A 15,450-nucleotide genomic window follows, 5' to 3' on the forward strand; every position below is an offset into this window, starting at 1 on the left:
ATAAGTACAACTGTATATCACAGTGCAACACTGGGATAAGCACACCCAAAAATGAACATTTACTCACTGTTTACTCACCATTAAGTGGCTCTAAGCTTTTATGAGTTTATCTGTTGAACACAAAGAATATATATTTTCAGGAAAGCCAGACACCTGTAACAATTACCTTTTAACAAAGCAAAACCAATAGAGGCAGCACGGTGGCGAAGTGGGTATCGCTCTCGCCTCACAGCAAGAAGGTTGCTGGTTCGAGCCTTGGCTGAGTCAGTTGGCAATTCTGCGTGGAGTTTGCATGTTCTCCCTGTGTTTGCGTGGATTTCCTCCAGGTGCTCTGGTTTCCCCCACACCGCAAAAACATGCGCCATAGGTGAATTGGGTAAGCTAAATTCTCTGTAGTGTATGTGTGTGAATGAGGGTGTATGGGTGTTTTCCAGTGATGGGTTGCAGCTGGAAGGGTATCCACTGCGTAAAACATGCTGGATAAGTTGGTGGTTCATTCCACTGTGGCAACCCTTGATTAATAAAGGGACTAAGCTGAAAAGAAACTGAATGAATGAATAATTGAGCATTTTATTGAGTACTCTGCATTTGCACTTATTTGGTTGTTCTGCAAGAATCTGCAGGAATCTATTCAGTCATTATTGATCTGATAGTCAAAAAAAGGGTTTTGTTTTAGAAGCAGTGCAGAGATGGCTTGATTACGCTGAGCACAATGAAACATGTATTTCACTTCTGACAGGTGGGTCAGATGGTCCTGCTTTATCTGTGTCTTCCAGTCTGTTACCCGTCTGGCAATCTGTGAAGACATAGTGTATGTTGCTAGCTCACATTGGTAAAGATTACTTTCAAGATTTCACAGTTGACTGAGTTAGTGAGATGTTAAAGAGTCAGACCTCATCAGTAATCTCCATCGAGGGCTCTGTGTTTGATTCTTGCAGTATCTGTGTAGAGCGCAGTCTCAGAGTATCCCACAGGGCAACTGCACTGTAATCTGATGACAGAGACCAAATTTACTTAGCTATAGCGTATCTTACAATATCTTCTGTTTTTTAAGTTATATATTTTCTTTAAATTCTTAGTTTTTTTCCAAATCCCCCAATTATTTTCTTTCAGATTGGACAAAAAAATACACACGGAACATGTTACTATGTAATCTGTCATTTACTTTTAAGGAAAATTAATGCTTGTACAAAAAAGTTAAGATATTTAGAATGTGTAAGTTTCTGTTTCAAGTAAATGATTTCTAGGCATCAAAGATTGGTGAAAAGTGTTGTTCCTAAAAAATGTTCAGCGCTGGTAACAGTACAACAAATTAGGACAATAATCAGTAATATATCAAAATAATATGTCAGATTTTGTATGTAATGATTTTATATCCAAAAATGTAAAGATTTTTTTAGTAATACATGAAACAAATGCTCAAGTTTTTGCTGAAAGATTCATTGTTTTACTGTAAGTGTATCAATGTTTCTATTATATCACCTTGTTATATTCTGTCATATTGTGACTGGAGCATTTCTTTCATGAAATACGGGTTTGTGAATATTTTACTTTAAGTATATTCATGTTACTTAAACAGACACTATGTAATTATCAATAATGTTCTAAAAATGTTGCATGAGTTTATGTAGACAATAAATTTTATACATGTTAAAACTGTATAAATAATTTATTAGGAACTAATACTGATATATATAATGGGTCTTAATTTTACTCTGTCCAAGAAAAAACTAGCCAGTGGGGCAGACATCCAGTCACCAAAAATTCATCTCAATAAAACTTTTTTTAAAGAGATGTAATTCACAACAGATGTTAGACAGCAAATTCTCTAAATTAAATTCACTAACCAAGGAAAAACAATTACACAATTCTTTATTATAATAATATCATAAATGGATAATAACAGCTGTATATCCCTTTACGTGTTCTTCCATCTCTACAAGAACTATTTACAGAAGTAAGGGGGAGCAGACATAACATTACTAAATGAATAAGAAATGATAATAATTGAATAGGAGTTATTCTCAATCCATTTGGACCAAAAGCCAACAAATATATATTTTTGATTGTTCATGTAATTGCCTCAACATCAAATATAGTTTTAACAATGTTAAACTTGTCATTTAAAAACAAAACATTATATTGCAAAAAATTGTATGCAACTAAAATGTTCTTGTTTTGACTAAGTACAATACATGTCTAAGAAATAACTACATTTGTTTTGTTCACTGTTAACCCTTACCGTAGATTATGCAGTAAATAACTATAAAATAGCCAGTGTTTAGCTGTAATGAAAAGAAACAGTATTTTACTGTAAAAGGAGCAGACTTTGTATTAAATTGTGTAGTGCAAATGATAAATTACAGTAACTTACTTTACGTACACATTGCAGGTAGTAACTGTGACAATAAATGGCAAATTACTGTACAACCAGAACTGTCCTATCTACTCTGATGCTTTATGTTGCTAATCATAAAGACGTGCATTTTAAAGGCAGAAAACAATGATTTAGGCATCACCAGACACTCACATAGGCTGTCTTATTCTTAACAAAAAAGTTTGAGAAAATGTTTTCAGAAAATGCTGCCCCTTTAAGGGAGCCAGGTGTTTGATTTGTTTACTGCTGTGTGCTCTGTTCTCTGTCCATCAATTCAGATGTAGTCTGATATGTTTTAGGCTTTAAATAAGAATCTACAATGAGTAAGTAAAATGTGTTCAAATGAATGTTGAGGGTTTCTAAAATAAGGCTGTGTTTTAAGTTATATTGTAGTTATCTTAAAATGTGTTGAAAGCTACATTGTTAGCTAGTTAGCCTCTCCTCATATAACTTCTTACATTACTTTTATTTAAGTATATTTATTTATTGGACATTGCATACTGCCATATACAGATGCTAACAGTTTCATGTATCTTTCTGGCAAATAAGCAGCTTTTATGCACATAAAAACCATTAAATTCCATCACCTTAGTAAGGTAACATGTGAACAGAAATCATCACAGGGAATCACAAAAACATGATACACATAACCATCCACACACAAAAGCTCTACTGTCAGGTCCCAGGTTGTGAGTTTGTTGCTATTTCAGATATCAGAGTAGTGTTTCCACCTATGAATTTATATTAGAAACAATATAAAAGTTTGTTGTCATGAGATTTTTAAAGTAAAAAAATAATAATTATAACAATAAAAGATTGGATCCTTTGGTTTTTCAGTGTTGCCAACTTTATTTTTGTTTTATATAATTATTTTAAACTTTTTGAGATTTGACAGAGCTTTTAATTATTTAAAACTTTAAAATTTAAAATAATTATTTTGTGTTTTTTGCTGTTCAGTTTTTTTTTTTTTTTTTGCATGGTCAGCATTGAGGAGAGAGTAACACATTTCACTGCAGCACTTTGTGTGTGTGTGTGTGTGTGTGTGTGTGTGTTTATTTATTGGATATGTGATTGTGATAAATGTTAGCAGTTGCTTTAAAAGTATGCTATATACCAGGGGTGCTTAATCCTGTTCCTGGAGATCTACCTTCCTGCAGATTTCAGTTGCTACCCATATCAAACACACCTAAACCAATTAATTAGGACCTGAACACCACGTGATAATTACAGGCAGGTGTGTTTGATATGGGTAGCAACTGAAATCTGCAGGAACAGGATTAAGCACCCCTGCTATATACCATGGGGGTCAAACTCCAAGTTACTGGAGAACTGCAGGGCTGCAGAGTTTAGTTCCCACCCTGCTTCAACATTACCTGTAGATTTCTAACGAGCCTTAATTAGTTTTATCAGGTGTGTTTAATTAGAGTTACAGCTTAAAGTCCCGGTCACACTGCACTTTTCTCCCTTTAGACTTCCATTCATACGCACGTGAATGCTGCAGACCTGGAATGCATGCTCATGCGGCAAATTTTACAGTTTGCAGCATTGGAAAGTTCAAGCTTGGAGAACTCTGAACTGCGAAATCACATCATGTGATTGCTTGAGACTAATCAAAGATCAAACCATGACATCTCTGAACAAAAATTATGGACCAGTTGCTTGCTTTTTCAATCTCTAAATATTTTGTTTAATCCCACTCCTTTTCGCAGAGCCATATGACAGAATTTTGCATGCTTAAACGTTAGTTTGACTGCAGCCTTGCTGTGCAGACCTGTGGCTCTCAGTAATATGTAAGATGATATTTATATCTGCTGATTTCTTAATTTTGGTTTACATTTTCTGTTTTATATTTGTTTGCTGCCAAAACAATAAAATAAATTTGTCAGAATTTACAACTTAATTAATTTAAAGAATTAATAACAGGTAAGAATACTAATTAATTTTAGTAACACCTTGACATACTATTGTGTATGCAGTATAATGCTGTGAGTTGTAACACTACAGTACAGTAATTAACTGTACACAGTTTCCAGTTAGTTACCACTACTGCTCTATTACAGTAATTAACTGGCAACACTGTTGCCAGCTACTCACTGCAATGGTTCGGTTACAGTAAACAACTGGCAACACTGTTGCCAGCCACTCACTGTAATGGTTCAGTTTCAGTAATTAACTGGCAACACTGTTGCCAGTTACTTACTGTAACCAAACTTTTACAGTGAGTAGCTGGCAACAGTGTTGCCAGTGTTCTACTGTAAAAAAGCCTGGTAAGGTTTAACAGTGTTGTTTATACATATACATGTGTATGTATGTATATATATATATATATATATATATATATATATATATATATATATATATATATACAGGGTTTCTGCTGGTTTCATATATTATACAGTCCCTTTTATGAGTAAATGAGACCCTGCACTACAAAAAAAGGATAAATGTTTGCAAACTATATTTATATCTCCATATTGAAGTTTGATTTGATAAATATTGAGAAAAGCACCTTTAATGTTGTCCAAATTAAATTCTTAATAATGCAAATTACTAATCAAAAATTACATTTTGATATATTTATAGAAGGAAGTTTTTAAAAAATGTGTTCATGGAAGATGATATTTACTTAATGACTTCTGGCTTAAAAGAAAAATCAATCTTTTTGACTGATACAACTTATTGTTGTCTATACCTACAAATATACTTAACATAAGTACAACATAACGCTGGTTTAATGGTCCAGGTCCACGTGTATTAAACTGTATTATTATACATATATTTATCTCTAAAACAACAACAAAAAGTACCTTTCAAATTGTCTTTCAGCTGGGAAAACCATGGAGGTGTTTCCTTTGGGCATGAGGAAGGGCTAAGGAAATACTCTGCAGTCGATTCATCAAACAAACTAAAAGACAGATAAACAGCGGTCTAAAAGTCATCTTCTTCAACTCATACATCAAGTGTAGTCATTACTGAGGGTCACTGCTACAAAAAAAAACACACACGCGAGAAGGTATTGCTTGCTTTTTAGACTGCAGTCATCCTGGATTTCTTTATTTTCCATCATCATGTCAAACTGTTCCGTCATCCTAAAAGTGTTTTTACAGAACATAGCAAAGTCACCTAAAATGTAACATTGAATGCAAACTTTAGTAGCACTCAACCAAATACAAGAACAATAATTGTGTATTTCTCACCCAATGGTCATCTTTGATTTCCTCTCTCTGTTCTTAGAAAGACTGAGGGTGACATCCAGCTGACTGACTCCGGATCAGATTGGGACAGGTCTCAGTTCAGGCAAGTGGGTTGGTTGTGACATCCATGGAGATTTGGTAGTCCAGGTGACAGAAAGCACCTGATTCCTCTTAGGAATGAGGGCAAATAGAGTCCCATCCCTTCTGACACTTGCCTCTGCTGTCCAGGGATTGTGGGATAGTATGCGTTGGCTCAGAAGTGATGTTTGCATGTGTGTTTAATGATTGACTCTGGAGCTGCGGGTCCAAACATGTCTTGTTAATTCTAAAGCTGATGAGCAGTAAAAGAGAGACACTAATCAGACAAAGTGATGTTGAGGAATGAAAGAGAATTTTAAAATAGACAGTGCCTAGAAATTAAATGTTAACTTCTTTACGAATATTAGCAATAGCAATTTGAACCAGTGACCGTCATATGTGTCACAGTACATGAAGATTTAATTCACTTTTTAATGATTTAGTAAAACTTTGTGAAGGAAATATCAAAATCAAATTAGAAATAAGATTAAGACTGTATAATAACATGGGAAGATAATCGTTTTCAAGGCATACCGCGGTTTGGAAAAGTCAAGGTTTAAAACAAAAAACTTTCTGTTATACCATTCCTAAGGTATAAGTGAGTTTTTTTTTGTTGTTGTTTTTAGGACAACAGAATCTCCAGCAGAAAAGATATCCAAAGATGCCATTAAATTGTAAAGATTTCTATTTGTGTTTTTCAGAGATGGCAAAAGTACACACATCTTTTAAGTACAGATACTCATGTTTAAAATGACTCTGGTAAAAGTAAAAGTAATGACTTCACGTTTGTACTTAAGTAAAAGTAAAGAAGTTTGGCCTCAAAAATGTACAAAAGTAACAAAGTAAAAGTACTCATTTCAATCACAGTCCAAAAACATGCAGTATAGGTGAATAATCGGTAAATAAATTGGCAGCAGTGTATAAGAGTGTGCAAATGTGAGTGTGTATGGGTGTTTCCCAGCTGAAAGGGTATCTGCTGTGTAAAACATTTGCTGGAATAATTGGTGATTCAGTCTGCTGTGGGGACCCCTCAAAAATCAGAGACGAAGCTGAAGTATAGTGAGCGAGGATAGGTAGGTAACTAGTCCTCACATCCTATTGATACATTAGTATAAAATAACTAGCATTTCCTATTTTTATGTAAAGTGTTTGTTGCCAAATTTATGAAAGTAGCTCAGCAGCATCAAACTCTGCAATATAGCCTAACAACATTGCTTAAAAAGGCGGCTCATGTATCATCATCCTGATGCAAACTCGCAGCGTTCATCATGTAGTTTTTCAGCTGTTAGATCAAAAACATCAGCTGCTATTCATGTTGATACACTCTAAAATAATTCTGTAGACCTGTCTATCTTTATAAATAATTTCTTACATTTTACACTGAATTCTGTCCAAAATATATTCAATTTTTTTTCTTTTGCTAAAATAAATTCTTATCAAATTTGACTGCAAAATGCTAACTTTATTATTATTTTTTTTTCCTTATTTCATTAAAGCTGCTTATTTCTTAAAAAGAGCAGCTCTAATACATACAAAAACAGCAGAAGTCAATGATTAACTTGACTGATTTTCCCAGACATGTTTACTGCTCCAAAATATTTTAAATGTTCCTAAAATAAAATATATTGACTGCGTCCGAAATCACCTACTACTCAGCAGGTAATGCATTTGAATTTAAATTTACTACTGATGTACACTTCATGCACTCAACGGTCTCAGCTTTGCTCACGTAGAGGAAGGGGTGAAGCTTACGGGCACTGATGTTGGATTAGTTTATTTATTTTGTATTGTGAAAGCAAAATTCTCCTACGAGAGGGATTATACCACCTCCCGATGGTGAATGCAGTTATACTCACAACAGATATTATTGGGTTGTTTGGTCATTTGTTTCACTAATTTGGCAACCGTCAAAACGAGTTTGAATTTCCGCTTAGTAAAAAATCCATTAGTGTTCTTTTGGGAACACTACATACATGCTGTCGAGTTTGTAAGTGCATAAGTACATAGTGCTAAAGTGCATAGTGTATTGTGTGATATTTGGGACAAAGCTTGTGAATTCGAACATACTACTCTGCTTGCATACTGTTTTAAGCGTACTATATAATATGCAATTTCCGACTCATTGTGTTCAAAGCAGATAAAAAGTTTTAGTTTGTTTACCCAGACATTTAAAAAGAACATATTTTAGAGCAAAAATCATAATACCGTGAAACCGTGAATTTTTTTATGCAAGGTTATCAGACCCTTAGAATATTATACTGGCCCATGCCTAGTATATTTACATTATAATTTCAGAAAAACTATTTTGAAATATGATTATGTTTTAATTATCTAATGTTTCGCTGAAAACAGTTTGAATGCGTTTTTCATTAAAATTCACCACAATCCAATACTTAGTAGTATGTTAATACATTTTGCTCAGTAAACATTTTTTGATCCTTGAATAAATGTTCAGGGACCTTTAATAAATTTAACATCTACTTTTTTTATTTATTATTTAAGATTTGTTCAAGAAACACTATTACAGAATAGAACATTGTTTCTCATTTCACAAAACAATTAATAGTATAAAATTAGATTAGTTAATTAAGTGTTTTAGTCTAAAAACAAATTAACACGTGTGACTGTTATTAATTAAAACAATGTAAATTAGAAAAAAAACTTACATATTAAACATTGCTAAAATTAAATGTTCAGTTATTAGATTGCCATGGCATTTGCAAATGTTACATTAAAATAAAAGGAAGGAAACATTTCTAAAAATAAAACCTACTTTTATACTTAAGTATCTGGGTTTTTACTTGTGTTTAAACACATTTTGATTGATCATTACAGACCATTTTTAGGGATGTAAACAATAACAATAGTCCGTATTTCCTGTTATACATTTAAGTTTTTCGTAGCTTTTAAAAATCCCAAAAAATCCATATATTGATAAATAATATTATAATTGCTGTTATAATTTGTTGTGTAAAGTTATGATTGTTATGATTGAATCGACTCAATGTATGATGAACAAATAATGAATGAATCTTATCTAATCTTAATAGATCAGTACTAAATTTCCTTATACAGGTTTCAACCCAAATGAGCTAAACCTCAATTATAAATGTATTAGGTGGATTAAGCACAAAGACATTAAGTTGTGACAAAAGTTTCAAAGATCTGGTTACTTTAATTCAACTGAGGCAATAAATAATGGTACATTTCTGTCTCTGCACCAGTGGTTTGTTGATATACAACTTCAAACATCACCCCATCCATTTCCTGTCTTTTCAGGGACTACAAAGTGGTCTGCTGCCTGCACATATGAAGGCGACGCCATACCTTTCAGCACGACCGATTTCAAATGGTGCTAGAAAAACCCAGTCCACTCTGAACACCAGAGGAAATCAGTCACGCTACAGAAGGTAAAAGCATAGCGGAGGAGTTTTTTTTTTTTTTTGTGCTGCCACTTTAAATGAATTTAAAAGGTCAAACAAATCGAAATGGCAGTCTTGGTCAGTTTAAACATATCTGCTAATGAGGAAAAAATCTTCTTCTAGTCTCTGACCAGTCTTATTTACTCATTTCGATTTATGGATTGCTTCTTTAGGAGATTTCCAGACATAGCATGCACATTTTTTTCACGTTTTTGGTGGCCTGTGTGTCTCAGTGGTAATTGGAGGGCCCCTCTGAAGGACGCGGCAGTGTGTCACTGCAGTTTATCCATGGACCATCAGTGCTGAAAAGACGAGACCTCCCAGAATCAGCGTGACAGTGGATCTGTGCAGGACATAACCAGTACAAGCACACAAACACATTTGCAAAAAAAATTATTTGAAAATCACAGGCTTGTATAATATCACAGAAGTTTACATAAACAGAGAGAACAATTCTGTTATGAATTCTCAACCTATGTTCTACGGTCTTTTTAATTTTAGGTTAAAAAACATCTATATTATAAAAATATCTTTAGTGCTGTTGAGATTTTAAAAAACCAAAGCACCTTAGGTCACCAGAAAGGGCAATTCTTATAGAATATTGCAGTATTTACAATTAATTACTAATTATAATTAATTAATAAATAATTAATTACTTCTAAATTACTTTTTCTCAAAATCCCCATGATGTCAAAAATTAGGTTTGAGATGTTAGTAGGAATGCAATGATTATAGATTTTGGTTGTACGGGTATAGTCTGAGGAATAATCACAGTTTCACAGTTATCACAATTATTATGCATTCATTAATTTAAATCACATGAAAATAATAAAAACAAACAATAGTCCATTTCTCTTTGGACTTTAAAAAAAATGTTTTGGCATTCAAGCATAAGTAATAATTTCACACTGAAAATAAATGACAGAACAATGAATGAATAAATCAATCAGTAAATAAGGGGTGGTGTGGTGGCCCAGTGGGTAGCGCTGTCACCTCACAGCATGAAGGTCACTGGTTCAAGCCTCGGCTGGGTCAGTTAGCGTTTCTGTGTGGAGTTTGCATGTTCTCCCCATGTTCGCATGGGTTTCCTCCAGGTGCTCCAGTTCCCCCCATAGTCCAAAGACATGTGGTATACTGAAGGTGAAATGGGTAAGCTAAATTGTCTGTGTATGTTTGTGAATGAGGGTGTAAATGAGGGTGTATGGGGGTTTTCCACTGCTAGGTATAAAACATATGCTGGATAAGTTGGTGGTTAATTTCGCTGTGATGACCACTAATTAATAAAGGGACCAAGCAGAAAAGAAAATGAATAAAATGAATAAAAAAATATGTATTTGTCAATTTAAGCCACATATTATGTAAGTATTTCCATTTTAAAGAGAACAAACGTTGTCCAAGGGGTGAACCTCTGTCTGAAAGGCACATTTAGTCCACTATTTATTTTACTAAATTGTTTAGTATTTTCCTTTTATATTTTCTTTTTCTCATCAGAGTAGAAATGTGGATATTCTATACAACGTATGAAGCTGATCGGTCAGTTCTTGTCAGGTGATCACAGTGCACTTGTGGCATTCTTTCAACTAGGTGCGCCTGGAAAAGGTGAGCGTGTCACGCCATGCGCAAGCTGCACGCCTCCATTAAAAATAACGAACTTGTGTGCGCAAAAGACGGGAAATATGAACAGCCCTTAGTTAATTGCCTCAGTGTTTAATAAAGTATGCATGGGGATTCACCTCTGTGAGCTCTGAACTTTGAAGTTGCACAAGTTTGGCACAACTTTGTTTAGATTGTTTAGTCAGTTGCTTTGTGCAGAAACGCAGTGTTGAGAACCCCTACGATTAATTAATTGTGACGATTTAAATGTGGTCAATATTGAAATGAGCTAATCATTGCATCCCTAGTATCAATATGTTAGACTTCTGCATGAAGCTAAAGTTGCCAGTATGATGATATTTTTCCAACTGAAACTGAATATTGAGTAGGGGCAGGGCTTTATTTTTGCACTCCTCATCTTTTCTTTCACTTGCAGCAAACAAATGGTTATAGGGGCATGGCTAAGTATATTTTACCCTAGCAACACAGAAGGACTGCTTTTTCAGGGTTAGACTTGGATTAAAAAAATAAATATATTTTTTTTAATAGATTACCTTACTTACAATATACAAATTGTAAATTGTGATTTCATGCAGACTTTATGATCATCTATATGTTAGTATACTCCAAATCATTGAAAAATAAAAAAATAATCACTCTTAAGCTTCATATCAGATATTCTGTGCTAACTAGAATCTGATGCGTTCCACCCCATAATCCTGCTTATTTCAAGACGCTTTAATGATAAATGCCCATAAAAATGCCCATAATTAGCAATGTGTGCACACTTGTTAAAATCTTTTCTCCTAAATTTGGCAGATATTGCATTGAAGGATTTCATTAATGTCTACGATTATCTTTGAGTTCAGTGCGTCATCTTTCTGACAGTTTTCATTAAGTGTTGTTAGCCACACCTGTACTTAACCTGAAAAGACAGATTTCATTAAAGACACACTACACATATGGCATGTATGCACATCTCGACATGTTGGTAGTCACTACACACATACATATAAACACACACACCCACAATGAAATTAGAGCATTCATCTTTAACATTTGTTTTAGGCTTTAACCTGCTCTCTTGATTCCATATGATTTACATTTATACAACATTTTGAGAAACAGAGATTCATAAAAGCAACACATTCCAGACAGTGCTGTTATGTACAAAAATGTCACTTTACTGACTGATGTACTGTGTGTATATACATAAGCTGAGTTTTTTATTGCATAATTCATACAGAACTCATTCAGCTTGTAAACAAGTACAAGCACAAATACAGACTATCGTCAGTTCAGGTTCTTTCCTAACTTTAGTTTATGCACTGTGCATAAGGCACCAATAAATCCAAAACAATATACTTCTTCAAGTATTTCTGTAATGATTTATGACATTATTCTGTCATCATTTACTCATTATAATGTAGTTGCAAATCAATAAAATATTAATGTAACACTTTAGTTTAAGTATACATTTCCACTGTTAACTGATGGCTTATAATCTCCTTATTATTAAAATGTTGCCTGTTTATTGTATTGTATAAAGTAGGATTTTATTCTACATCCTTAATCCTAACCAATACCACCTTACTAAATATTATTAAGCAGCAAATTAGTATTTTATTAAGCTAAAAGACGTGTTAATAGCAGGGATTTACCTGAAAACAAAAGGTGACAGAAATGAATTCTTCCTCATAGCACAAATTAAGATATTTTATTATATGTTTTATTGTTTTAATCTAAAATGATTGTGTCCCTCTTTAGAAAGTCTGAAATAAATACAAACAAACTGAGCAGTCTTATGAAGAGGCATGATTGATTTATATTGTGAACAGATTCATTCACATATAAACATGAATCGTCAAATAATATTTACAGCTTTCAAACTTAGCTCACTGTAACCCAATGTGATTCATGTTTTGTGAATAAAAGCTAAAATAAAACCAGTTCATCGCATTATGCCATCTCCTCTCTAGACTTGGAAAAAGTGTATTTGTTCATTTCTTTAAAATAGTTTTAAAGCTTCAATTGCTATGTTTCCATACAGTAAATTGAATTCATGTGCAAAACTGAGATATCCCATGAAAGACACGAGTAAAGTAACTTTCCATTCAATCAGTCTTAAATCGCCACTTCCTGATTAACTGGTGCCAAATATCAAAAGTAACAACTGCTGGTAGGAGAAATTGCTTGGATCTTCTCTTTATTTAATAAATTATTTACCTGAAAATGCTAAGAAAATGCCGACAAACAATAAACGCATGGTGGCGTTTGAAGGCGTGAGACATGGAGCACATTCGCTCATGACAGGTCTGGAAGTAATTAAAAATATAATAACACTAATATTAAAATTGTTAAGGCATTTTAGAATGACCAAAACAACATTTCAGATGTTTTAAAGTGTGTTCAGCCTGCTGGTTTGTCCATTCACACACATTTTTATCATCACGTAAGTAGGCTAAAACATGACACAAAACATGATTTCAGTAAAAGTGTTTCCATCATAGTTTATGCACATTTTTCCTTTTCAAATAAATAGTTTATCCAAATCAGTTATGTGCATAAGTTTTTTGTGCACATTTTCAACATTTATGTCCATCAACCATGTGCATATCCAAAATGTGCATGAAAATAGGTGGATGAAAAATGTTTTGATTGAACAAGTTTTAAAAGAAGGTACAGGACTTTCTTAAATTTCATTAAAATATTTGAGTTTTAGAGATTACGAGAAGTCTTAAAGGGATAGTTCATCCAAAAATAAAAAATCCTTTACCATTTACTTACACTCAAGTTATGACTGTTTTGCCTTACTCCACTTAAGCACAAAACAAGATATTCTGAAGATTGTTGGAAAAACAAAACACCTACTGACTAAAATATATTGTTTTCTAAAATATACTATAGATGTCAATGGCTCGTTCGCCCAGCATTCTTCAGTATATTTTCCATTGTGCTCAGTTGAAGAAAGGAACAAGTCGAGAATCATTTAATGATGACAGAATTTTTATTTTTGGTGAACTGTCCCTTTAAGGGTTTAAAACAACCTGAGGGTAAACAAACGATAACAGAATTTTCATTTTGGCCTGAACTAATCCTGTCATTTTCTCTTATCCAGTATAACAATTATACAGTAGAAAACACACTGATCACTAGAACAATTTTCACTATTAGTCTTGAAGTCCAGAACAATTTTCGTCTTACAATATGTCACTAAAAAAAGAACAACTTAGCATTGATTTGACAGCAGTTACTGTTAAGTCTTGTACACTGTAAATAATGTTTAGTTCCATATAACCGATTAGTGTTGGGACAACGTGAAGGAAGTTAGTGTATGAATATGAATATGAATATGAGTATGAAACAAAGTTAATGAATAAGATTGATCATTAAACAAATATGTTGACCCAGACAAAACTCAAGAATTGTGTTGATTCATCTCATTTTAAATAAGCAGTTTGAACAAACAGCAGTCATTTTTGGAGTGTACAGTATGATCCTGGTTATGTAGTGAGACTGGGGGCTGGTCTGTCTGATGTGAATTAGGTCAAGGCTGTTTTCTGCACTGCAAACCAGGGCTGTTTGACTGAGTCCTCCATGTGCATTAACCAGGACTCAAACAGATATGAACCAACTTGTCCACTGACACTCCCTTATCATTAACTACTAAAGCTTCTCATTTACAAAAAGTAGTTGAATCTAATTTAGTTTTTTTTGTGAGTGTGTGACCTCAAGGAGAGCACATGGCATTGGGATAAATAAATGTGGGTTTATTGTAAACTTAAAGCAATACTACATGATTCACTGTAATGAAATTCTTCAAGGGAACACTTGGAGTTACACTATGTTCTTTAAGTGTTTCCTATATATATTTTTTAGAATATATTTATATAATTAAGTATACATCATATATACACTTACATGCAGTGTTATACAGTGTATACTGTACATCACATACAAGTAAGTCATTTATAAAAATTTTACTGCATATATCAAATCCAATAATTTAGCAATGTTACTATAACGTGGTTTGATTTTACTTAAAAATTAATTTATTAGCTAATGGGAATTTTATATCGTAATATTTATTATTATTATTATTATTAATATTATTATATATAACATAATTGACATAATTATATAACTACAACTAGTTTGCTATTACATAGAAATATTACCTTTTTACATTCATTTAACACTTACCTGAGAGAGTAAACTGGATTAGCAGCTGAAAAGACAAATGTATTATTGAAATTATAAAGTTTATTTATAGTAAATTGTATATTTAATATAAATATAAAGTAAAAATAAATTGTATATTTATAGTAAAGAGTCTTACCTTTCAGTAAAGTGCAGCAACACTAACTCTCATAAAATACTTGTAGAGCTGATGTAGTGAAAAACAAAGAGTTCCAAAACAGGCAGCCAGTCTGTGGAGTGACCATGTGCTTATCCTTGTCAGCAGCACAGTGATGCCTTCTTGGTGCGAGTGTGCGTGTGTGTATGAGTGTGTGTTTGTGTGTGAGTAAGAAATAGGAAGCGAAAAGAATGGAATAAATGCAACAATGACTGCTGTGCCATTTAAGGACAAAGCATGATTAAAACGAGAACCATAAAAGTAATGAAATAAAAATACCTTAATGATTAGAGTAGGATATGATGATGCTTTGGATGAGAGACGGCAAGCTAAAAGAAGCATGGAGGCTTGTCTGTCTGGAAACAGTCTCTCAGACAGACTTGACAGCCCCCCCCCCTCCCCCCACGCCCATTGCCCCCCAAACTGCTA

General features: G+C 33.4%; 1 protein-coding gene and 2 long non-coding RNA genes across 5 annotated transcripts in view; 1 reads left to right on the plus strand and 2 right to left on the minus strand.

The window, feature by feature from the left end:
- LOC137489118 (uncharacterized) overlaps positions 1 to 15,450 on the plus strand; it is a 53,093-nt gene that overhangs the window by 1,114 nt on the left and 36,529 nt on the right. Inside the window, exons 2-4 of the long non-coding RNA XR_012398464.1 lie at positions 5,612 to 5,674; positions 8,929 to 9,059; positions 9,245 to 9,432. This is a non-coding gene — a long non-coding RNA (uncharacterized lncRNA). The remainder of the gene's footprint in view (positions 1 to 5,611; positions 5,675 to 8,928; positions 9,060 to 9,244; positions 9,433 to 15,450) is intronic.
- On the minus strand, positions 551 to 5,817 carry si:rp71-17i16.6. 3 transcript variants are annotated; one of them, NM_001386531.1, is made up of 5 exons: positions 5,575 to 5,817; positions 5,383 to 5,466; positions 5,185 to 5,282; positions 894 to 991; positions 551 to 796 (listed from the first exon to the last, which is right to left on the minus strand). In NM_001386531.1, exons 1-5 carry the CDS (start codon positions 5,583 to 5,585, stop codon positions 632 to 634), a joined length of 456 nt encoding a protein of 151 aa, NP_001373460.1. In that variant the 5' UTR covers positions 5,586 to 5,817; the 3' UTR covers positions 551 to 631. The 3 variants fall into 3 exon arrangements, with proteins under 3 accessions (NP_001373460.1, XP_073794023.1, XP_005162179.1); XM_073937922.1 differs by having other exon boundaries at positions 5,383 to 5,500; positions 5,575 to 5,809; XM_005162122.6 differs by lacking the exon at positions 5,383 to 5,466 and having other exon boundaries at positions 5,575 to 5,809.
- LOC141380484 (uncharacterized) lies at positions 9,354 to 15,065 on the minus strand. Its single transcript, XR_012398465.1, has 3 exons — positions 15,004 to 15,065; positions 14,868 to 14,892; positions 9,354 to 9,414 (listed from the first exon to the last, which is right to left on the minus strand). It is a non-coding gene; the product is annotated as an uncharacterized lncRNA (long non-coding RNA).

This window comes from Danio rerio, chromosome 23, assembly GCF_049306965.1.
Source record: "Danio rerio strain Tuebingen ecotype United States chromosome 23, GRCz12tu, whole genome shotgun sequence".
NCBI classification, from domain to species: Eukaryota; Metazoa; Chordata; class Actinopteri; order Cypriniformes; family Danionidae; genus Danio; species Danio rerio.